Source organism: Lutra lutra, chromosome 3 (assembly GCF_902655055.1).
Source record: "Lutra lutra chromosome 3, mLutLut1.2, whole genome shotgun sequence".
NCBI classification, from domain to species: Eukaryota; Metazoa; Chordata; class Mammalia; order Carnivora; family Mustelidae; genus Lutra; species Lutra lutra.
In genome coordinates, this window is record NC_062280.1 from 98786062 (window position 1) to 98811788 (window position 25727).

The 25727-nt window shown below is 36.4% G+C and overlaps 1 protein-coding gene across 1 annotated transcript in view; it reads left to right on the forward strand.

The window, feature by feature from the left end:
- NCKAP5 (NCK associated protein 5) overlaps positions 1-25727 on the forward strand; it is a 915059-nt gene that overhangs the window by 350899 nt on the left and 538433 nt on the right. The window contains 1 exon segment of the mRNA XM_047722528.1: positions 11947-12010. Within this exon segment, the coding sequence (XP_047578484.1) occupies positions 11947-12010 (64 nt within the window).

The window sequence follows — 25727 nt, forward strand, 5'->3', positions numbered from 1 at the left end:
TTTAAAAATCTTATTGTTGGTCATTTGAAACAGTCTCGCTGGTGATGGTGTGAAGCACAAGAAATAGAAAAGGGAGGTGTTTCCTGATTAGTTTGTATCTCCTGAGGGTGCATTCTCAGGTTCCGACATTATACGTGTTGTGGGAATGTGTACATGATTGATAGTTGATAACATTTCTAGGAGCGTGCTTAACATAAATTGAGTCACACTGACAATGGAGACAGTAGGACAAAATCCAGAAAGCAATATATAGACTAAAGGCTAGTTTTATATTCTAGAAGAAAGAAATGATGAGTAAGTTCAATGTAAATTCTTAAGTCACAATGATAGTGGACGGGTCAGGACAATATGAAGAAAGCAAGATAATTCTAACCAGGTATTTTAACAGAAAATCTCCAATGGAGTTAGTCCAGTTGGAATGAATGGAAAAATTATTAAATTAAAAATATATCTGGTTGTTTGTTTTTGCTACAGATATAAGAATGGATTAAGAGTACATAGAAGGCATTTTCCAAAGAAAAGGCAACACATACAAAGAACAAATGCCCAACCCATATGGCAGATACTAATAATTGTTTACTTCTCTGGAATTAGTTGCCAGTCTATAATGGGGAGAAGGAGCATATCTACTAGCACTGTATAGCCCTGACCCCAGGCCAAAAGCTCATCAATCCAGAGTGTGTGCCTCACTAAAACTACATCAATCAGGATCTTATTCCATGGAGTTTAAGGTGTGAAAGTGTTGGGAAATAGAAACAGGAGTCCTGAGAGCTAGGCCAGGCTAGTGAACATCTGTGACTTCTTACTGAAGAGACCCCTGGAAGTGCCCAGGTTCTTACCCTTCATAGCATTTGGTGGTTCGGTTGCTCCTGAAGTATCATAATCTGCTCAATCAAATGCTTCATCTTTCTTATTCTGTCTGGAGTTTGTTTCTGTTACTTGCAGGCAGGAGAAATCAAATACATACAATCTGTATGAAAAGGTTAGAAAAGAAGAATCTATCAGGCTATGAAGCTCAATAGTGAAAATAATTCTTCAAGGAAAGTAGATGAGCTTGGTTCTGATAGTTTCTGGACTCATAAAGATGGTTTAGCAAATGATCAGAACGGTAAGAAATACTGAATGCTTTTGGGGGAAAGGTTATTAAGTTGAATGGTTTACAAAAATCAGACAATTTATAGTTCTCATAAGGCTTGATAATGGTTCAGTTGGGTGGAGACTTGACCTAATGAGGGCCTGGTTATGGTTCTGTCTCTAGACAGACCAGTTCCAGGACCAAAGGTCACCCAACCCTTAGTCACCTGCAAGTGACCAGTGCACATCCATGTAATGGGGGTGGCAGCCAGAGAGCAAGTTAGTGTATTTGCAAACCGTTCCCAGTCTAGAAAATCAAACAAGTCAATATTCTCATAATAGAGCTCCAAGATATACTGGACATCCCAGTAGAGTGACTAAAAAGAATCTGAAGATGAAAATACTAAAAATGTTTTTCTCATTAAGAGAATGTGTATCTATGGAGGTTTAGCTATGGGGTGTACCATTTGACTCTTTTATATAGTTGTCTTGAACTCTCGAGAAATGGCATGTAGAAGAAGTGAGTGTCTTAGATTAAAAAAAAAAAAGCAGCAACAACAGCTCTGGAGTCAATAGTTTATGGTTCTATAGTCATAAATTCCTACGTTTGGCTTCTGACTTTTTATGGCTCTTAACGTGTGTGAAATGTGACTACCACTTCCTCTATAATGATTCCCATTTTTTTTTATTCTGATAAGAAGTAAACACTCCTTCTGCTGAAAATATATCACACTTTGCTTGAAGCACCCATTACACTTTACCCAATTATTTATATATTTGTATATTCGTAGAGATGTATTGTGTTCAATATATATATATAGTTGATTTATTTTATTTTATTTTTTGCTGTGGCTGCCTTAGCAAAATATCACACACTAGGGGGCTTAAACAACAGAGATTTACCATCTCTCGGTTCTGGAGGCTGGAAGTTAAAATCACAGTATTGACAGGGTGGATTTTCTCTGAGGGCTGCGAGGGAGAATCTGTCCCAGGCCTTTTTGCTCCCTTCTGGTGACTTGCTGGCAATCTTTGGTATCCCTCGGCTTGTAGACATATCATCCCATTCTCTGCGTCCATCACACGTGGTGCTTCTCCTCTGTGTCTGTCTTCAGATCTGTCCCTTTAAGGACTCCAGCCATAGTGGAGTAGGGCCCACACTACTGACCTTATGTTAACTTAACCAACTCCAAGTAAGGTTACATTCTAAGTTACTAGGAATTAGAACTACTACCTAAAGGTTTTGCGAGACACAGTTCAATCTGTAGCACTGGATAAAGACACAGAATATTCTTGGACTATAGCAGTCAAGCCTCCTCATCATTGTTTCTTCCATAGAGCCTAAAAAAGTACCTCCAACATAACAGACAGTGTACTATTTGTGGAATGAATTGATGGCATTGCCCATCTATTGTAAAAGCCACCCTTTTGTTCAGCAGAACTCATTTTGCGTGTGTAACTCATTCCATAAATGAAGAAAGGAGGATTTAGGTACACACTTGGCTGTATCATAGTCCACCAGGATTTCCTGCATTATCTCTTGCAACCATTTCTCCCAGGAATCTACAAGCCGCCTTCTTCTGAGTCTAGACAGATGGCTTCAGTCTAGTCACAGATCCTATCTTGGGACTCTCATGGAAATGGAGACAGAATGTAATTTCAGGGCCATTGATAATTGAAAGCCGTGTAAATGAAATTAATTGTCACATAAGGGCTATTTTTGCACACACCAACAGGTATGGAAGACTCCCTAGGAGATGGTTAGCACAGAAAAAGAAAATTTTCTTTTCCCTAAGAATTCCCTTTCTGTATTAAACTACATATAGCCCATCACTTTGGAATGTTACCAAAATTGATGGAAGAAAATTAAACATTATTAATGTAATTCTCTTGTTTTACAAAGTTTTTCTTATATGCCAGGCATAATACTGATCTAGAATAGTGGAATTTTAATACTAAGGGTGGAAATATGGGGGTAGGGCATGAATACATGGGGAATTCCAAGTTCCTTAAAAAGACATGGAAATATAAGGAATCCTCATTCTGAAATCTAGGTTTCTTCAGAAGTGAAACTTTAGTTTAAGAAAACGAGTGGCTCTTCAGTGATTCATAAAAATTCTATCTCAAGGAAATCTGTTTTGAAGTCTCCAAACTGACTTTATGCTCAAAAAATAAGTTATTGCTGAAGTTAAGACTAGAAATTCATATTTAAACTTGGAGGGACTTTTTTTGCTCTAATATGTATTTCAGAATCAGGTAGGAGAGCTTTGGGATAGAGAAGAGAAGAAGATAATGAGGTTGCTTTAACTCAATATTGCGTGAAATAAGTTAGTAGAGCCTGCGTGTATTAACAATGTTGTGATGAAAGCATGTATTATTCTAGTGAGAGCTGACAGTTCCAAGTAAAAATCAAAGGAGAAAACCCAGCAATACAAGTTCATTCCTTCATTGATATATTTATGTACTAACAATATTAGCTGGTACATCTAAAACAGGCAGAATGCTTCCTAGGTAACCGTAGTAATAAGATTTGTAGGTAGCTTGTGTGGTTTTATTTTTTTTATTTTTTATTGAGGTCTGGCCATGGGCCTAACTTCTGATACTTACTGTGGGTGGAGGCCGCTTGTGATCTTGCCTCCAGTCAGTGAGGCCATCTTTGCTCTGAAGCATGATCTTTCATTCCTGGAGGGTATGTGTGCCTTGGACACAGGAAGATTGTAAAGTGCCAGTCCTCTGAGTCTTAGAGCCAGTTAGAGAAAAACTTTGAATCAGGCAACTGTTTTAGGCAACAACAGGGACCTAATGGATGAATCTCTGAATCAGGAAATGAAAATGCAAGTGCACTTAAGACATCATTTTGCAAGTAGAAGAGCATTCAGGGTAAAACAATTTTGAGAACACCTCCGTGGCATGGCATTGAGGGTACTAGAAATTTAAAAAAAAAAAAAAAAAAAAATTGCAGAAGCTCCCGAAGGCTCGGTAGGGAGAACCACGAGGATGAAAGACCTTTAGAAAGGCAGGTAGCTAAAATTAATTTGTTTTTACTAATGATCTCTGTATTTCAAAACACTGAGTTCTTTGAAAAGTCTCTGTATTTATTATTTTGGGGGAAAGGGAGAGGGAATTCCTTAATCAGCAAGGCTCATTATTAAACTCCCTCTCTCTCCCAGAGTCTGGGAGTGTGTGTGTTGGCCATGCTGAGTACTGCTCCCTCTTACTTATTGCTGCACAAAATCACATGAAGGTCACCAATTTAAAATGTACTCTCGACTTAACTGACGTGTATGCACTGTGAATGTGAATAAAATCCCTTAAAGTATGTAATAAGAGGGTAAATGTTTGCGTTTCAAAGTTTTGGGGCAACATGGACACTACTTATTGGAAGAAGTGCATGAAGAAGTTTGTTTCATGGGGTTCTATGCCTAGAAGTTTCTCAAATTCTTTTCTCATGCTGAATATCTGAGTGGATGAGTAATTAGATGATCTGCTTTGGAAAGGCTAATTAATTTAGCTGTTATGCAGAGACTGCTGCCACTGGTCTCCCCATCTGCCCGCTCAACAAGGGCACCTGGCACTCGGCATTGTCATTCTTCTGTGGCGGGTGACTCCCCAGGATGCCTGTGTCTGCAGAGAATGGTCCTAGGCCTCCTGGGGGAGCTGATCTGCTCGCCTTACAGACATACTAAGTCACCACCATGCTCATATTCTTAGGGCCCACTCAGAAATGGGGTAGGCTGATGATTCATTGAAACCTTTGCTCAGAATTTTCAGTGTGACTCTCTGCCCCAAGGTATAAGTGACAGTAATCATCTGTCTAATTTCTTTTAGGCATTTGGTGACATCTTTGTAGGGAAAAATGCTGGGGGCTAGGGGTGTGCTGTTAATTGAAATAAAATTTATGCCTGAGCATTGGTTATGTTGGGAGTTTGATTACTATTTTTATTCTACTCTGCAAGAAATGGAGGTGGAATTCTGCATATTCCAGAAAAGTTCTATCAGCAGTTTTCATATTGATTGGCATTAAAATGGTTAGGAATGTGTGTCATCCTCGGAGACCTCAATAATTTCATGCATTATTTGTGACTACTTCCCTAGCAGTAGAGTTTGTAGTAACAGGGGATAATGGATATGGAGGTACAAGTCTAACAAGTGAGATTTTAACTGAATATGCATTCAGTGCTGTTTTGCATTTTTGGAAAACATGCATGGCGGTATTTAAACTTAAGAGCAGTGGCACGATGGGCATGTTTTTCAGTCTGCTTGAGCCTTAGTTTCCCCATGGAAGGTACATCAACAGTGCTCTAGCTGTGGGCCACAGGACTCCAAGGGGTCTGTGACCTTTACAGGCATCTATAAGTCAAACCTAATTTTATAAGAAGACTAAATTATTACTTCACCTTTCTCACTGTCCTTAGTCATGGGCATATACTGGTTTGCCAGAAGCTACTCACCCTGTGACATTGTAGCCTTCTGAATATAGACAGAGAAAGGAGAATCCAGATGTAATTTTTGTCAGCCAGATATTAAAGAGATTTGCAAATGTATAAAACAATGCCACTCTTCTTACTGATTTTTGTTTTAGAATCTATAGCTATATTCACAATTATATGGTGCTTACATTAACCTGTGATGGAATTACTATTATTCCCAATAAATTAGTATGTATTATCAAAATCTCAGTTTAATTGGGAATATGGTAAATGTTGATCAGGAGAACCCACAGAAACAAAAGTCTTTGCAGTCCTTGGTGATTGTTTTCAAAAATGTAAAGAGGTTTCAAATCCAAAAATTCTGAGAATCACTGATACCACAGAGAGGATGATGATACTCATGTCATGGCATTATTTGAGGTAGAAATGTTTCATGTGAAGTGTTGAGGGTAGTGCTTGATATAGTAATCATTCACTAAATGTTAGCGATTAACTCTTTTTAAGTTGAGGATGTGGTGATACAATGTATTGAAAAGGAAGAGGCAAGATAAGTCAGTCACATGTCTCCAAAAGAAGTGACCTGGATGAAACCATGACCCAAAGGGGCAGTAAAGTCTAATACCATTCCATTAAAAAGATTGAGAAATTTAGGGAATCACAGTGAAAACATGTTACAGAGATTCTTCATTGTTAAAATATTTATGAGGAAAAACCTGTTTTCCCTGTATGACTTGTTGCTGAGATGTATGATCTTTAGAAAAATGAGTTTATTTTAAAAAACAGTAGACTGTATCTTCCCATTTAAAGGAGATTCAATTTCAATCTTCTGATAAAATTATCACCTAGCTTTAATGGTTAAAATCCAGCTTTGAATGCAGTACTCTTGTGTTGTACTTACGATATCTTAGGGCACAGGTTTGCTTCGGTTGCTGTCTTTCTGACCTTGAGCTCTGTTGTAAGTGGACCATCTATTTATCTGTATTTCCCGGGAGCCCTAAAGAGTGCCAGGCAGAGAATGAATTGCACATTGTTTGTTGAATGAATCAGAATTTTCGTCATCATTGGATTAGATGGCCACTTAGCGAACATTCCTGAATAAATTAAAAGGAGATGGATGCATATATCAATCATACATAACTATTTATGTATTGAAATAATTTGAAATACTTTGGAATATAAGAGTTTAACCTAAGAACCGAAACAACACAAAGTTAGGTATTTGGGGGATGCTACAGGATTCCTTAATACCACAGATCTTTGGGTTACAAAATGCCAAAAAGTCTTTTTTTTTCTTTTTAAATACACATTAGAGCATGCCGAGCCCTAATTTTTTGTTCTAGTTCTAATATTTTTGTTCTATTGATTATAATTTATTTATTTCCTATTATTCTTTGTTTTTCTACAAAGTCAAGTAGAGATGACACAGATTATCTGGCAGTTTCATCAAAACACAGAGTACCTACTCTAAGGACAGTTTCACGGGTGTGCCTAATGCATTTTTTGTATTGAGTAGTTGGGCCAACGAGACTCCCAATGAGTAGACATAATTCTTCACACTTAGGCTGCAAGCTGGTGCTGCTCTTCCTCCAGGGCATCCTCAGGGGCATCCCATCTGCCTGGTGGAGAGCAGGGCTGCTCACTGGTTTCATTCTCACTCATTCAGGGGGTGTGCCTGGGCCACCTTAGAGTTGCAATAGAACATTGATGTGTCTCTAGACAGACCTGCTTTCGACACTCATGTAACAGATGGGTCTGTGCTGCCCTTAAGTTTGTGGTCCCCACACATCACAGCTGAATACAGTCCTCCCTGCAAGCTGCTGATTGTTTCTCTGAGCATGCAGACCTCGCAGGTCTTCTCTGGACTTGACAAATGCCAACATCCTGTTGTCTTCATGGAGGATAGTCTTCCCATGGGCGGAAGCTGCATTTATGTCCGTGGTATGGGAAGATCCAGGTTCATATGAATACTTTTGGTAGTGCTGTTTCTTATCTTGAGTTGAAATTATCTGGGACAATACTGACAGACTTCAGAAACCTGGGACTAATTCATCTTTTGGGTTAAAACATTGAGTAAGGAAAGTAGTTCTGTTTCATCCCTGTTGGAGGGAAGAATTCTCTTTGCATTTAACTGAAAAGGAAGTGTTTGTGGATCTTTTTTGTTTCATTGTGTGTATATTCTTTATATCCTTCTTTTATGCCTGTTCTGTAAATAAGGATCCACAGCTCTCAATAAAATATCCCTGGGCATTTGTTTTGCAATCATGAAGTCAATACCCCCTTCATAATAAGCTACTGGCTTTGCTACAAACACAAAACAAAACAGTAATGCATTGCAAAAGCACAGTTGTCTGTTTCCAACAGATGAGCTAAAGTCCTCAAATAGGAGCAAGAGTGTATATGTATGTGACTGTGTTTAATTTGCCTTGGGTAGCATGCAAGTCAAGGATTCTTTCTTTATTTTTGAACAAAGCTGTTTTTAAGAACCCTGAATTTGCATGAAAAAGATGCTGGTCCCATTTGGTTTCCCCACATATATTGGGACCTTGGGAGTTTGAAGATATGGTTTGCCAAGGGACTGCTGAACCCAAGGGCAAATGAGATGACTATAGAAAAGGCAGACCCACTTATTTTTAATACTTTGACTAAGTTGATAATTTGAGCTGAGAAATGAGAACATCTAGAAATGCTGAGATTTTCACCATAGATACTTGTCAACCCATTTGATAACTCTGTCACTTCCTTAAATTTTATCAAGAATGACAACCCTTTCATACAAAAATAAAATATAATTCCTACTAAAACAAAAATCTTGCAAATACATGACACACCAACGTTACGACAGATTTGAGAGATAGAAAGTACCAAAACTCAAGAAAGTATTCTTTTTTTTGCTTTTTTTTTTTTTTTTTGGCCTTGAAACGCTTTTCAAAGGAAATAGGATTCAGAAACTTATGGCATAAAATAGGTCAAAATTGGGATGTTTGCTTACTGGGACTCAGATGGTACTGGTCTTGTCCTTCCTATACCATAGAAAACCCCCAGCTGTTACTTACAAGTCTTAGAGATGCCTGCTTTATGACATTATGTATATTGCATTTCCCGAATAAATGATTTAAACCAATTACAGAGCATTTTTTTGAAGATTTTATTTATTTAACAGAGAGAGAGAGAGAGATCACAAGTAGGCAGAGAGGCAGGCAGAGAAAGAGGAGGAAGCAGGCTCTCTGCTGAGCAGAGAGCCCGATGTGGGGCTCGATTCCAGGACCCTGAGACTGTGACCTGAGCCAAAGGCAGAGGCTTAACCCCATTGAGCCACCCAGGTGCAACCAGAGCATGGTTTTAAAGAGACAGTTGTACTTGCTATTCTCACGAATTCTGCTCATTCACTAGCTCACTACTTTGAATCAGCTTAGCTCTCAAGTAACTAGACTAAGCAAGTTTACACTTATATAAATAAGGAGCTCTAGGTTACAGGGCTTATTCTGGGGATTGTCATTTCTGTGACTCAGACTACACCGAGATTTCTCATGCGTGTGTTACACATTTCCACGTGGCTCTTTGAAGTTGGGTACATTTCTGGTCACGTGGTGGTAGGTCAAACCTAAGCTGGTATTTCCAGGTTCTACATATTTATTTTGCTCTGTTTTACCAACTCAGATGGCTAACATGCTGCCACTTTGAAGATGAGCCTTTCACATGGGTTCACTCACTGTTTATTAAATGCCTAAAAATGGAATGTGTGGGCAGAATATAAAATTCATGACTTATGAACATTTTCCTTCTTAAAAACTAGGTAGTGGCCAAATCTGTTAAATTTTTCTTTCAAATTGGGTTTTATAAGATTTCACATGAACCTATACTGTGTGAAAATTCCTAATAGTGTTATAAAGGCAAACTCTTTGAGGATAAATAGTGATGTTTCTAACCTTTAAGCTGTACGAGGACTCTTTTCATCATTTAGTAGGATGATTGTGCTAAGATAGACTTTGCTCTGTTTCTAGGAATGTCTTCTTTACGCTAAACTGCTCTTATAAAAAAATTAACATGCTGTTAGCATGCATATTCAATCTTGTGCTGAAGATTCAGCAATCAGGAATAATGAGTCCAGGAAATTTTCTAGACTATTCTTCCATTTCTACTTCAGTATATTCTAGGTTAATTTCTTGAAGTGTGGTCCTAAGATGCTGAGTGTTCCTGAGATCTTTCAAGAGATCTGAATCTACAGAAAGAGAGACAGAGACACAGAAACAGAGAGAGAGAGAGTGTATGTAGTCTCCTTTAATTGTTCTGAGCAGTCATTTCATAGTTTTCACTGTAGTAGCCTGACAAACCTTTTGTAAATTTATTTCCTAAGTGTTTTATGTTCTGACACTATTGTAAATGAATTAAAAAAATTTCCAGTTGTTTGATGCTAGTATGTAAAAACACAGTTGCTTTTTGTGTATTGGCTTATATCTGTGACTTTGCTAAACCCACTTATTAGTCGTATAGCTGTTTTCGTAAGTTCTGTAAGTAAATTCTCTATTTGAAAAGTTGTTATCTGTGAATAGAGACAGTTTTACTTTCTCTTTTTTGACATTCACATCTTTTCTTTGTCTTTGTCTTACTGAACTACATAGGAGTTTTGCCGGTCTCTGGACTTTATATAAATGGAATCATAAACTATACACTCTTTTCTGTTTGCTCTTTCCATCTTTCATTTGCTGTGGTACTCTCTGTGTTGTTGTGATCAGGTATACATGACTCCTTCTCAGTACTTTCTGGTATCCCATTGTATGATTATGTAGAAGTTTACCCATTCTGTTGTTCATAGGGTGCACATTTTTAGTTTAAGGTGATAACAAAGACTGCATCTACGAACATTCTAGTTCATGTCATTTACTGAATATACCTATGCACTTCTGTTGTGTATATACTGAGTTGAACTGCTCATAAAGTATAGGGTATGTTCTTTGGTTTCTTTGTCCCTGTATCTACCATGTGTTTATTTTTCATATTAAACCAAAAGTCAGTCTTATTCTTCTCTTTCAATTCTTTGCTCCTTTCATCTGCTCATTAAGAATTGGGTCAGAGAACACAGAGATTTCTTCGTTGCTCACCTGGCAAAGAGGAGCATGACTTCATCTCTTCCTAGCTTCTTCCTCTTGACTTTGTTTCCCTCCCCCATAGGCTCTATGCATGGGTCCTACCCCGAGCTCCCAAAACTTGTTCTCCTCAGGGATCTCCTGGTTCTAGTTTTCTTCCTTCTAATGTGTCTCTGTAGGCACGAATTCAAAGAGAACTATTCCTACTAAAAAATTGACTTAACTGTAACCAAACTAAAGCACATGTCTTCTTGGCAGTCGTAGGCATTTCAAAGACCCAAGCAGTTAGGCCTGGAGAAATCCTCTCACTCAGCTGGGAATTTGGTTGCTCCCTTGCTGTTCGCTAATAGCCAAATAGGCAGTCCCATGTAGAGGGAAGGCTGAGGGATGAAATATCACACAAATGGTTTCACAACTTGAAAACCACAGAAGGATTTGGGGGGAAATCTGTACTAATACTAAGATTGGAAGATTACTGGAAGGGTTCACTTACCACTACTTCATCTGTAACCTTTTTTCTTAAGAATCATTCGCTATCCAAAGTGTAGTATCTATCACTTTACAAAACATTCTTAAGATTCTGGTGAATATTAAATTTTATTCTAATTGAAATCAGAATTACAATTATAAAGATACAAAATGGACCTATTGTAAAATAAAGAATGCTAAAATAAATGCTTTTAAATTTTACATATTGTCTAAGCCCTGAAAAACAATAAGCAAATTTTTTATTTAGGATTTGTGAGATAAAGAAAACCTAAAGTTTGATCCTAATACAATTGATGCATACCAGCTGGGAGCTGAGCCTATCTGAGCCTCAGTTTCCAAATTTGTAAATGGGGATAATAAAGCCTATTATAGTATTGTTGTCAGACATATATAAGAGCATGGTACTTTGATGTGGCAAGTCTATAAGTGATTTTCTATTATAATCTCAAGAATTCCAATTCAAGATTCAAGCCTATTTGCCTTTTAAAATTCACCATCAGTAAAGAACAACAAAAGAAATTAAAATTATGTAAGCAAAGTTGATACAGAAAGGACCACTGAAATATTTTCACCACGGGAAAATTTGTTTCTAAATTATATATGTTCATGAACTTAAAGGGAAGCTTTTACTTAGCATTTAGGGTTTATTTGGCTTTTATAAAATCCAAGGCAAAAAAAAATTCTCTTTCATGACACTCAATGAAAACAATGCACGAATGACTTTAAATATTTATAGAAAGTTTAGTGGAGGAAGTGAGCTAAACCAGGGAAGGAGTTCCTCTGGAGACCTCAAAAGAATGTTTCAAAGCCATGCCAGTGTACCTCTACCCTGAGAAGAATAGGCAGCTAACCACGTGCTTTTGTTTCCCCAGGGAGAAATTGGCTGTGGCCCGGCTGCAGCGAGAAGTTGCCCAAAGAGGAAGTGAGGGGGCCATGGTAAGTGCTGGCTGGTCTCTCCTGATCTTGTACCTCCCTTCCAAAGGTCTCTGGCTTGAAAGGCATTTTGTCTCCTTAAGGACATCTAAGGAAAATATTTACTTGCAGCAAACTTAAGGATGTATTGGTAAATAATGTGTTTTTTCCTAATGCAGTTTGGACCGTTCCTGCCATTTGCAGACAGGGAGAGAGGGAGGGAGAGGGGAGAGGAAGGGTGGGATGAATTGAGAAAAAGAACTGTCTGGGCTTTGAAGAGGATGTTCAAACATTCAGACTAGTTATATGGCTTTATTTCCTAAAGACCCGGGCTTCCAGCTGTGAGCAGAGTGTCAGTAAATGAGCAATGTTGGGTTCTCAGCTAAGAACGGTTCAACATAGCTCTAGCCTCTCAGTTCTTTGAACTTAGAAACAAACAACCTAAGAGAAAATGAAGATGTTTGCTAATGTAATTGTCTTCTATCCTTTTCTTTCTCTGCACTATTGCAGTGTGTTTCTCCCTGTCCTTCTCAGCATGTGCCGTTCAGAAAACGGATGTTTCCTTGTGTTTTGAATTGTACTAAAAATCAATATGGTTGTTTTGGTCCATAGCAACTTCATTTTATTGACTCTCTTTGCAAAAGTCTCTGCCTGCATGCCTCTCTAACATCAGAGATGACTGTCTGGGGTCCCAGGGTGTGGACATGTGTGGATTTAACTGCTGCTGCTACCTCTGAGCAAAAAAAAAAAAAAAAAAAAAGGACAGCAGATTTTTTTTTTTTTTTCACTTAAGATGAAACAGAGGCACAGGTGAAATTTTCGGCACAAGAATTATCTTTTTTAAAAAAGAGAAGTGACACATTTTCAGACCCTGCAGACTGCTTGTTTGATTTCATGAGAGCTAATTGACGAGCCATCCCCCGAAAAGAATAAGAAATTGGTAAAATATGCTGGCCTCGCATTTTTCTCAGGGAGGATAAAGGTGTGGAGCAAGAGCCTGAATGTTTAGGGGGCTCTGGAATGGTGCAGTGGCCTTTGAGCATGCTAAAATATTTAGGTGATCACACTGTTTGCAATTCTAGTGATCTTAATGCAGTGAGAATCTTAAATGTTCAAACAATAGGAAACAACTGCTCACAAGCATCTTTGAGCAACGAAACAGAAATAGGTTGGAGAAAATGAACATTTAGTCACATAGTGAACTAAAAATGCCCAATCTGGATTTTGATGGCATTGGGATATGTGTATGGACTAGGCCATTCTGTGATGTTTTAGTCTTTTGTTTCAGGCTAGCTGCTATTGTACATGGTGAATGTTAAGAAGTGACAACTTTTCTAGGCCTCACTTCATATATATATATACATATATGTATGTATATATATATATTTTTTGATATAATTTTTTCATCTTCAAAATGAGGAGGTTGGAATTTTATGATTCCATTAACTTAGTGGATCACGCCACTGAACATTTGTTATGTAAAGTTTTTATGATAGGGAGCTTTTCCTCATAATAGCTAAATGCTATTTAAGCTCATAAGAACAGGCCTCTAAAGAATGTCTCTTTCTGTCTGCCAATGAATGGATCTCAGCTGAAGTAATCTCAGGCATATAACTCTATAGTCTTTAACAAGATAAAAAACCCCTTTAGAAACATTGTAATAATTGTTCAGCATCAGACAAACACAAGGACACAAAAAGATTACTCTCATCGCTCAAAATACAACTTCGGAAATGTTACCAGTATTTTCTTATTCTTACTTTAGTTATGGTAATGAAAAATCACACTTAACATGTTGATTGATTTAACAAGCATTCATTGGGCACCTACTCTGTGCCTCACACTGTCCTAGGCCCTGGGGAAACATCAGACAGGGTGGCGGGGGGGGGGGGGGGCGGACCAGGCAAAAACCCTAGAACTTACATTCTAGCAGTTGTGGAGACGAGACAGACATTGGAAGTATTTAGAGTGATAGATGGTGGAAACAGCTATGAAAAAACAAGATCAGGTTTGGAGAGATTGGGAGTTCTAAGGCATCACTATTTTAAATAGTGTTTCAAAGAAGCAAATCACTGGAAAGTTAGTATTTGAGCAAAACTTGAAGGAGGCAAAAGAGTGAACAGTGGTGATATCTGGGAGAGGATCATTCTAGTCTGAGAGGTCAGCATACAGAGGATTGGGGTGCCCGAGGAAAAGCCTGGAGACAGGCTGGCTGGAGGGTAGTTGGTGGGGAGAGGGTGAATAGTAAAAGATACAATCAGTGAAACGATGGAGGCCAGAAGGGTAAGCCAGGGATCTCCGGCTCACGCTGGGAGTGATAGGAGCCATTGAAAGCAGTGACATGATGTGATTTACTACTATTCATAGAACTGTTTACCCCCTTCCATAATTTATCACATCTCAATTCCTTAGAGACACCATAAGCTCTGATTTTCATTAATGCCCTTTACTTTGTTTGTTCTCCCTCTTTCTCAGTGTTTTTCTCCTCTTTACTTACCTCTGAGTTTTCTACTTAATTACATGCTTCAGCTTTTCTGCTCCTTGGATTCATTTATTTCTGAAGTCCTGATTCTTTCAGTATGTGGCAGTTCCTAAAGTCAGGCAGTACTGTTCATCCTCTAAATTTGATTCTTGCTGTTAAAAGCCCCAAACTTTTGTCATTTCTATAGCAGAAGAGAAAAAGAGTTAATCACAAGCACATCACATTGTTAAAGACTACTATTTACAGTAATGTTTATTTTTATCCACAAGAAAGGGAAAATGGTATGGAAAGTTAAGTATTTTTGAAAAAAATGATATAGTTGAGGAAGGTATTGATTTTTAGAATATCAGTGAACATTTTATAATCAGGGTCTTTAATGTAAAATGCAAATTTTAAAAATTTGACTTCGTGCAATCTCTTTACTTACAAGTTTTAAGATAGTATTCAAGGCACCATTTTTGAGAGGTTTATTTTTTTAACACACTTTTTATTTTGGAATAATTTTAGCCTTAAAGGAAGTTTCACATCTGTATCCCCTTGATCTGTTTTCTAATGTTAATGTCTTCCATAAGTATGGCATAGTTTTAACAACTAAGAGATTACCCTTGGCATGTTGCTATTAACCAAACTTCAGATTTTATTAGAAATTCACCAGTTTTCCCAATAATTTCCATTTTATGATCTAGGATTCAATCCAGAGTACCACACTTCATATAGAGAGGTTGCTATTTAATGGCTAGTTCATACAAATGTTGGGATAAAAAGACCGTGAGCTTGGGAGTGAGGCAGGTCTGGATTCAAAGTCTGTCTCTGCCAGTAGTAGCTATGTGGGCTTGGGCACATTACTAGTTTTTATCAGTTCTGCCCGTTCTTTTGTTCTGTTGACCTAAGTATTTATTTGGAAAACCTTTCTTTCAGTAATTAGATATTTCATATTTGTTTTCCTTTGTTTTTGACTCTTTCATGAAATAACACACTATTGTTTTTATATTTAACTTTTTATTATTTTTCAAAAACTACTGTAAAATCATTTTGTCTTCATTCTTGGAGATTCTGTTTTCTCTTGTACTCCCTAACACTGGTTCAGTTTACATATGAAATCTATTCTGTCCTTAAGACTTTAATGTCATCTTAAATTTGGCTATATAAAAAAGGGCTCATTCTACCCCAGGAATAAAAGATATTCATTATCATTATCTTTTAGAAAATATATAGTTTTTTTCTTTCTGTCAATCTTGGCATCATCTAGATGGAATTAAGTTAGTGTGAGGTAAGGATCAAAAGGAATATTTTCCCGAAATCACTTATTAAATAGTCTAAACTTTACTGTTACCTTTACTGTATTCCAAATACCCATATTAATCTGCATGAGTTACTGGACTGCTTATACTTTTCCATTAACTGTTATTGATTCTTACAAGATTCTAAATTGTTTTAGTTACTAGAAATTGATAGTTTACTTAACATTTTGTAGGCTAGATTCCTTGTGATTATACTTTTTCCTCCAAACTTGCAAAGACAATTTTATTTATGAATAACAATAAGAATTTATGAGTTAAAATATGTGTTTAGATTTTAAAAAATAGTAAAGAGCATTTTATATGTATCTACCACACAACAAAATATTGTAGTGAGACCATTTCAAAATGACAAGGAAACTGGCTTAAGTATATTTGCTATTTTCTTAAGCTGATATTAAATTTTTAGAAGAATATCACTTGTGCCACTGTTTAACTTTTTTTTTTAATCAAAGAGATATTAATGTCTACAGAACACTAATACTCTTCCAGACATAATTTTTAAAATACTTTGGCTAATTATGCAAAATCTTAGATATGGTTCCTTTTCGTCTCACTGGGTAATTTCTACTTGGGAAAAATAAAACTATTAATTCTTGATTTCTCATCTCAAGGTACTAGGAAAGGAAACAGAGGAAGCCCATTTGCCCTGTTTTAAGATTCCCTTTTTTTCTGCCTCGAGATATTCAGACATTGCCTCGATGTTACCATACTGATGGTTAGCTAAATTCAATCATACCCTCCCTTTTTTTCCTCACAATGATCTTCCAAGGAATAATGGGATTGAGATATTGGCAGAATAGGAATTTGAAGAAAAAACAGAAGAGTTTGAGAAAGTAGGAAGATCAGAATCCTTGGACCCACTGTGACATTCTTCCTGGAGGACAAGGCAAACTCATGGCCCCAGAAGCCCTCACTACATCTTGCTTATTCAGAGCCACAGTGTGGATAGCCAGCTATGGTGCTGACACTGGATTTGGGGGGTTGGAGATACAAACTTGGGGAATAACACGTATAGAACCTTCACCTCTGTAGTGCAGTGTTCAATACCTATTAATTAAACAAGAAGAGGTCATTCCTCTTAACTTAAGAGACACATATGAAAACAGGAACATTGCACGCAGTCCAGGTTAACATAGCCTTGGTGAACTATCATGGTTTTGCTTAGTGTGCCCTTCTTGACATTGCTGAAGAGCTGTATAGATAACTGTAGAGTCTGGACTCTGATAGAAGACTTCCAAGAAGGGGAATTCAGAGTTTGGAAGCCCAGGACTAAGGGAGCATAGAGCCATTGTCTCTAGGAATGCCAATTCTTACTATTAGTTTTCTTGGGGTCAGGATATGGTTTTGATAAAAGTTTTTTGTTCACAATAGTCCAGTAGGTCATACATCTGATTTTCCATCTGGAGTCAAAGGTAGGGGGTTAGGTTGGGACTGAAGTGAATTAAGTGCTTCTTTTTCCTTTTTTTTTTTTTTTAAAGATTTTATTTATCTATCTGACAGAGAGACAGAGATCACAAGAAGGCAGAGAGGCAGGCAGAGAGAGAGAGAGAGAGGGAGAAGCAGGCTCCCTGCTGAACAGAGAGCCCGATGTGGGGCTCGATCCCAGGACCCCGAGATCATGACCTGAGCCGAAGGCAGAGGCTTAACCCGCTGAGCCACCCAGGTGCCCCTTCTTTTTCCTTTTTAAAAAGATACAGTTAACGTAAAATATTTTATTAATTTATGATGCACAACACATGATATGGGTGTATATATAGTGAAATGTTACCACAGTAAGTCTAGTTAACATCCATCACTATTCATAGTTCTAAATTTTTTTCTTTTGATGAGAATTGTTAAGATTCTCTTAACAACTTGAAAATATAAAGTATTCTTAACTATAGTAATCATGCTATATATTATATTCTAAGGATTTTTTTTATTTTATAATTGGAAATTTGTACCTTTGACCACCTTCATCCATTTCGCTCATCCCCACCTCTGGCATCTGCTAGTCTGTTTTCTGTATCTATGATTTTATTTCATTTTTTTAAAGATTTCACAAATAAGGTCATATGGTATTTGTTTTTCTCTGTCTGACTTATTTCACTTAGTGTATTGCTTTCAAGGTCCATCCATATTGTTGCAAATGGCAAGATTTCCTTCTTTTCATGGTTGAATAATATTCCACTATATAAATATATATGCTCCATTTTCCTTTATCCTTTCCTCTGTTTTTGGACACTGAGGTCGTTTGCATAACTTGGCTGTTCTAAATAATGCTGCGGTGAACACGGGGGTACAAATATCTCTTCAAGATAGTATTTTTTTCCTCTGAATAAGTACCCAGAAGTGAAATTGCTGGATCATATGGTACTTCTATTCTTAATTTTTTGAAAAACCTCTATATAGTGGCTACACCAGTTTACGTTCCCACCAACAACACACAAGAGCTTCCTTTTCTCCACATCATGGATGATTTTTGTGTCTTGTGTATAATAGTTGTTCTAATACTGTTGTGTTATTGTGAGGTGGTATCTCATTATGGTTTGGGTTTGTACTTCCTGGATGAAAGTGAAGTTGAGCACCATTTCTGAGCCTATTGTGTATCCCCTATATGTCTTCTCTGTAAAAAAATCTTTATTCAGCTCCTCTGCCCATTTTTTAATTGAATTGTTTTTTATTATTGAACTGTTTGAGTTCTTCATATGTTTTGGATATTAACCCTTCATCAGGTAAATAATTTTCAAATACTATTTTTCCATTCAACTATAATTTTTTTTTTTAATTTCTCTTTCTGGTCACCACTAGTATGTTGAAGTATAAGTGCTTTTGAAAAACTGTGTTTTTAGCAGTATGGAAAGCTTGGACTTGTCTCTTGCGTTAATATGTTGATGTTAGAAGCAATCATTTCAGTTGAGTTTTAAGTATCATCCAAAGAAGAGAAACATCTGGGATGACACATCATTCACAGTACTTATCATTGGCTGAAATATGTCCACATTATATATCTGGAAAAAGAGCCAGAACTTTTTTTTTTTTTTCCCTTATAAAAGCCAACTTAGAAAGTCATACCTACTTGGCTTTTAATTTACTAAGATTTTAAAATGGTAGGTGTTAAACTTCAGGACATATTTCTGTATATAAACTAAATTTTGGAAGTAGGCTCTGCATATTATTTTGTCCATTTATTTTGTCAACATATCCAGCAGAGAATATAATGAGGTCCTTACTTGCATGAAATGTAAAAAGAAATCAAATACTTGTTATACAAATATATCAGTGTCCTACTTTTCACGATCCCTTTTCAGCCAGTAGTATCAGAAATCAATAACAAAAAGTCTTTTGGACAACTCAAATTAAAATATAATATTTTAAGTAATTCATTTTTTAAAGATTTTATTTATTTATCTGACAGTGAGAGAGAGATCACAGTAGACAGAGAAGCAGGCTCTCTCCCCGCTGAGCAGAGAGCCTGATCTACAAGGGGTTCGATCCCAGGACCCTGAGATCATGACCTGAGCAGAAGGCAGAGGCTTAACCCACTGAACCACCCAGGTGCCCCTTAAGTTAGTTAGTTAGTTAGTTAGTTAGTTAGTTATTTTAAAGATTTTATTTATTCATTTGACAGACAGATCACAAGTAGGCAGAGAGGCAGGCAGAGAGCCCAATGCGGGGCTCGATTCCAGGACCCGGGATCATGACCCGAGCCGAAGGCAGAGGCTTTAACCACTGAGCCACCCAGGCGCCCCAAGTAACTTATTTTAAATTAAAAGCTAACTTAGAAATATTTAAACTTAGTGACAATGAAAGCAGTACTTTTGAGATGTAATTAAATTAATACTTAGAGTGAAATGTATTAAATGTATTAAATGAAATGCATGGAATTGGCAAAGAATATATTTAAAATTGATTAATCATCCAATCAAATAGTAATAAGGAAAAATAAAATGTACCTAAATAAAGAAGAAAGAAAGAATGAGATAGCAACGAGTGAAGTACAAAATGAAGAAATAGCATAAAATTGTCAGCAATACTAATTTCTCTATTTACAGATGAAAATGATAAGATCAGGGGCGCCTGGGTGGCTCAGTGGGTTAAGCCGCTGCCTTCGGCTCAGGTCATGATCCCAGGTCCTGGGTTCGAGCCCCACATCGGGCTTTCTGCTCAGCAGGGAGCCTGCTTCCTCCTCTCTCTCTGCCTGCCTCTCTGCCTACTTGTGATTTCTCTCTGTCAAATAAATAAATAAAATCTTTAAAAAAAAAAAAAGAAAATGTTAAGATCATTGGACCATGTAAACACTGGGTATTTGATATTGCATTATTAATATTTAGATATACTCTCATTATTATGGTTGTGTGTTTTGAGTCCTTACTATTTAGAGATATATGCAGGAATATTTACCAGTAAAATGACTAGGTTTTTCTAGGTTTCTGTGATGTCTAGCTTTACTTAAAAATAATACTAAAAGAGGGAATTTAGTCATTTAGAGGAAAAAAAAATGGCCATATTTGGTAACTGTAGAAGTTGAGGATTTATTGTCTTTCTTCTTACTTTTATAAATCTTAAAAATATTTTATTTAAAGTTTTAAAATATCTTCACCCTAAAAGGCTATCAGGCTTTGATGATTTTTACAGAATTCAGCCAAACTTTAGTGAAGGAGATACCGTTTTACACAGATTGGTGCTGAAAAAGAAAATGAGAGAACTACCCCAGATCTTTGTTTAAAAATAAGCTTTTCTTTCTAGAACAGTTAAATGTTTCAAAAAAAAAAAATTGGGGAGATAATATGGAGAGTTCCCATATGTCCCATACAGTTTCTCCAACTCTTAACATCTTACATTACTGTGATACATTTGTCACAATTAGTGAACCGATATTGGTACATTACTGTTAACTAAACTCCACAATTACTCAGATTTCTCTAGTTACACCTTATGTCCTTTTTCTCTTTCAGAATCCCAGCCAGCATATACAATACATTCAGCTGCATGTCTCCTAAAGTTCTTTTTGGTTGTGATAGACTCCTTGCTTTTGATGAACTTGGCAGTTTTGAATACTGGTTAGGGAATTTTAGGGATTTGTCTCATTGAGATTTGTCTGATTTTTTTTTTAATGACCTATTTTTGAAAGGTAGACCACAGATTAAAGTGTCATCTTCACCCCTTCATATCCAGGTTACACATTATCAATATAACTTACGACTGTTGAGGTATATGGTTGACATCGTTGAGGTAGGGTTTGCCAGGTTTCCACCATGAAGTTTCTCTGCACCCACCACTTTCCATACTCTACTCTCTGGAAGGAAGTCATAATGCATAGCCCATACTTTTGGATTGTTGACTTGGTTCCACCTCCTTGAGGGTGAAGTATCTACATAAATTATTTTGGATTCTTCTGCATGGCATTTTTGTCTCTTCTTCCCCATTATTTTCAGCCATGTACCTATATTATGAATATATTGATGTTTACTTTATATAATGGCTTATCAACCAATATAAACTATTTTACTGCTGAAATTGTTTAAGCTTGGGGCATTAGGAACTACTTCCATTGGCTCCTGTGCCCATTGACACAGTGCTATCATTGTTTTTGTTGGTTCATTATTTCTTCTCATTTTTTCCCCAGTTTTAGTGAGATGCAATTGACATACAGCATTGTATAAGTTTGAGATATACAGTATAATGACTTGACTTACATGTACTATGAAATGATGACCACAGTAGGTTCAGTTAACATCCATCACCACATACAGAAATATTTTTTTCTTTGTGATGAAAACTCTTAGTATCTACTCTTAACAACTTGTATATATTATATAGCAATAGTAACTACAGTTATCACATTATACGTTTTTCTCCAGTACTTATTTCTCTTATAACTGGAAGTTTGTGCCTTTGACCACGTTCATCCCATTTTACCCTTGCTGCCATAATCACAAATCTCATCTTTTATTCTTTGAGTTATTTTTTAAAATTTTGAATCCACATATAAGTGAGACATGTAATATTTGTCTTTCTTTGTTTGACATAACTTTAATTAGCATAATGCTCTCAAGGTCCATCTATTGCTATAAGGGGCAAGATTTCTTCATTTTGTTGAATTCATTATGCATATAATGAATTATATTATTATTAAATATTCTATATAATATGTAATACATTATATATTATATATTATTATTACATATTACATATTATATATTATGTATGTAATGAATTCAACAAATTATATATACATATGTATGCTGCACTTTCTTTATCCATTCATCCATCAGTGAACACTTAGGTTGTTTCTGTGTCTTGGCTATTATAAATAGTGCTGCTATGAACATGGAAGTACACATATGTCTTTGACATAGTGATTTCATTTCTTTTATATATATTCCAAGAAGTGAAACTGATAGATCATATGATAGTTATATTTTTAATTTTTTTGAGGAAACTCCATGCTGTTTTTCATAGTGGCCACACCAGTGCACATTCCCACCAACAGTGCATGAGAGTTTCCTTTTCTCTGCATCCTCACCAGCATTGTTGTCTTTGTCTTTTCAATGCTAGCCATTCTAACAGGCATGAGGTGGTACCTCTACTGTTTTCATTTGCGTTTCCCTAATGATTTCTTATGTTGAACATCTTTTCATGTACCTGTGGACTACTTATATATCTACTTTGGCAAAATGTCTGTTCAGGTCCTTTGCCCATTTTTTAAATTTTAGTTTTTTTCCTCTTGAGTTTTATGAGTTGCCTATATATTTTGAATATTAACCCCTTATCAAATATGTGATTTGCAAATATTTTTAATCATTGTATGTATTGTCTTTTTCATTTTTTTTTTTGGTTGTTCCTTTTGCAATGTAGAAAATTTTGAGTTTATCATAGTCTCATTTCTTTATTTTTCATTTTGTTGTTTGTGCTTTAGGTGCCATATGAAGACAATTGTCAAGAGTCATATCAAGGAGCTTTTTTTTTTTTATGTGTTCTTTGGGTAGTATTGTGGTTTCAGGTCTTATATTTCAGCCTTTAATTCATTTCATGTGAGTAGGAAAGATAGGGGTCTAGTTTGATTCTTTTACATGTGAATATCTGATTTACCAGCACTGTTACTGAAGAGACTGTCTTTTTTCCACTGAGTATTTTGGCTCCTTTATAAAATTAGTTGACTATATGGGCTTAGGTTTATTCATGTTCAATTCTGTTTCATCAATCTATGTGTCTGTCTGTATGCCAGTATCATACTGTTTTAACCACTATGACCTTATGATATAGCTTGATGTCTCACACTTTGTTCTTCATTTTCAGGTTTGCTTTGGTTATTTAGGTTTGTTTGTTTGTTTTGGTTCCATACAAATTTTAGGATCGTTTTTTCTATTTTAAAAGATGCCATTGGAATCTTTATAAGGATTGCATTAAACTACAAGTGGGTTTTGGAAATATTATCATTTTAACAATAATAATTCTTCAAATTTATGAACACAGGACACCTTTTATCCCCCCCACCCTCGTTCCTTCCTTTGTTCCTTCCTTTTTCCTTAGCACTTTCTTAATTTCTGCCATTGCAAGATGCTTTGGTCTCATCTTGTATATTCCTGCCACAGTGTTAGAATCAGCCATTTCCCTAAGGAGCATTGTTTCCTTTTATGACAAAGGTATTTAAAAATCAAGATACAAGTGGTAGGTACCAACTCACTTTTATGACGCTTGTTTTTTAAAGTGGTATTTATTCTAGGAATGCAAAGATTGCTTAACATCAGAAAAGGGATTAATGCAGTTGACAATGGTAATAGATTAAATAGAGAAAATACGTTTTCACAAGATGCAGAATAAAACATTCGATAAAATTCAACCCCATTTTATAATTTTTAAAAAAGATTTAGTCAGCTAAGAATAAAAGGGCATTTCTTTATGTAGATAAAAGATGCCCACTGAAAATCTTCAGTAAGCATTGTACTTAATGCTGAAAAGTCAGAAGTATTCCTTTTAAAATCTGTAACCAGACCAGGATGCCTCCTCTTACTGCTTCTTTTCATTGTACTTTAAGATAAATAAGTGATAGGGGCACCTAGGTGGCTCAGTCAGTTAAGCATTTGCCTTTGGCTCAGGTCATGATTCCAGCATCCTGTGATTGACCCCACACTGGACTCCCTGCTTCTCCTTCTGCCCCTCCCCCTCTGCTCTCATGCTCTCTCTCACTCTCTCAAATAAATCTCTAAAAAAAATAAATGATATAAGGATTGGGAAAAAAAGCAAAATGTGTATTATTTGCAAATAATAGTTGTCTAAATAGAAAATCTAACATCCTCTTAAAGTTTAAGAAGATTGTTGGATATAAAATGAATATATAGAAGTCAATAGGAATTGAACACATCAATTATCAACTCTTTAAGTGTGGTTTTAAAAGATAGTACTTAAAGTCATTTTTTTTGTTGTTTTAATGTATATAGGAATAAATCTAGAATGGTGTCACCAGGGTGGCTCAGTTGGTTAAGCAACCAACTCTTGATTTGGGCTCAAATCATGATCTCAGGGTCTTGAGATGGAGCTCCAAGGTCCAGCTCCACCATGGGAGTGGAACTTGCTTAAGATTGACTCTCTCCCTCTGCCTCTGCCCCTTTCCTGTCACTCATTCTCTCTCTCTCTCTCTCTCATAGAAAAAAATCAATATTCTTACTCCCCTTTCTTGGTGACCTCAGACCTGGCCCGTGGTAAGATTTGATTAAATGTCCACTTTCCTTTTATTCCAAGTCACATATTGGAGACTATCTATCAGAAAACTTGGAAAACTATTCAGGGTTTTTTCTGTTTATCAAACTGGGCAGGAATTTCTTTTTTTTTTTTAATTTATTTGACAGAGATCACAAGTAGGCAGAGAGGCAGGCAGAGAGAGAGGGGAGGAAGCAGGCTCCCCGCCGAGCAGAGAGCCCGATGCGGGGCTCGATCCCAGCACACTGGGATCATGACCCGAGCTGAAGGCAGAGGCCTTAACCCACTGAGCCACCCAGGCGCCCCAGGGCAGGAATTTCTGAAGACTACTTAAGTATAAAGAAGTATCTCATAGTCTTTTGTGAGGCTAAAATGGCCTTCTTTGATTCTGTATTTTGCATTTGAAAGGGGAACAGAGAGGTATAGAACACCATGAAGCAAGTACCTTCTCTTCTCCTTATACTTTAAAAATTGAAGCAAAATTTATATACAATGAGACGTACATATGTCCAATTTGATGAGCTTAGACAGATGTATTCACTTATAGTGCCTACACCCTGGTTGAGACATAGAATATTTTTATTGCCACAAAAAGTTCCCTCTTAACCCTTTACAGTTATACAACCCCCCTCTGGTATACTTTATATATTCACACATTAATTTTTGCCTATTCTTCAATTTTATTTAAGTTTTATATAGTATGTATTCTGTTGTGTTTTATTTCCTTCAAGCATTTGAGATTCATTCATGTATTATGTGTCCCAGTAGGTTTTACTTGTTTCTTTAACCCACTGAGCCACCCAGGTGCCCCAGGTTTTAGTTGTTTCTTAATAGCCAATTAGTATTTCACTGTATAAATATTCCACAATGGGATTATCCATGTTTCCTTTCAATAGATATTTGGAATTTTTCCAGTTTGGTCTGTTATAAATAAGGCAGCTATGAAATTCATGTACATTTCTTTTTGTGGTTATATCAGTCCATATCACATATGTGATTTTGTAAATACTTTGTCCCATTCTGTAGGTTTTCTTTTTACTTTGATAATTTCCTTTAAAACACCAAAGTTTTTAATTTTGAAGAACTATAATTTATCTGTCTTTTCCTTTGTCACTTTTTGTATCATATCTAAGAAGGCGAGGATTAACCAAGATCACAAAAGGTTTCCTCTAAGAGTTTTATAGTTTTAGCTCTTACTTTTGGGTCTATTGATGTAGTATTAGTTTTGGGGGTAGAATTTAGTGATTCATCAGTTCCATATAACTCCAAGTGCTCA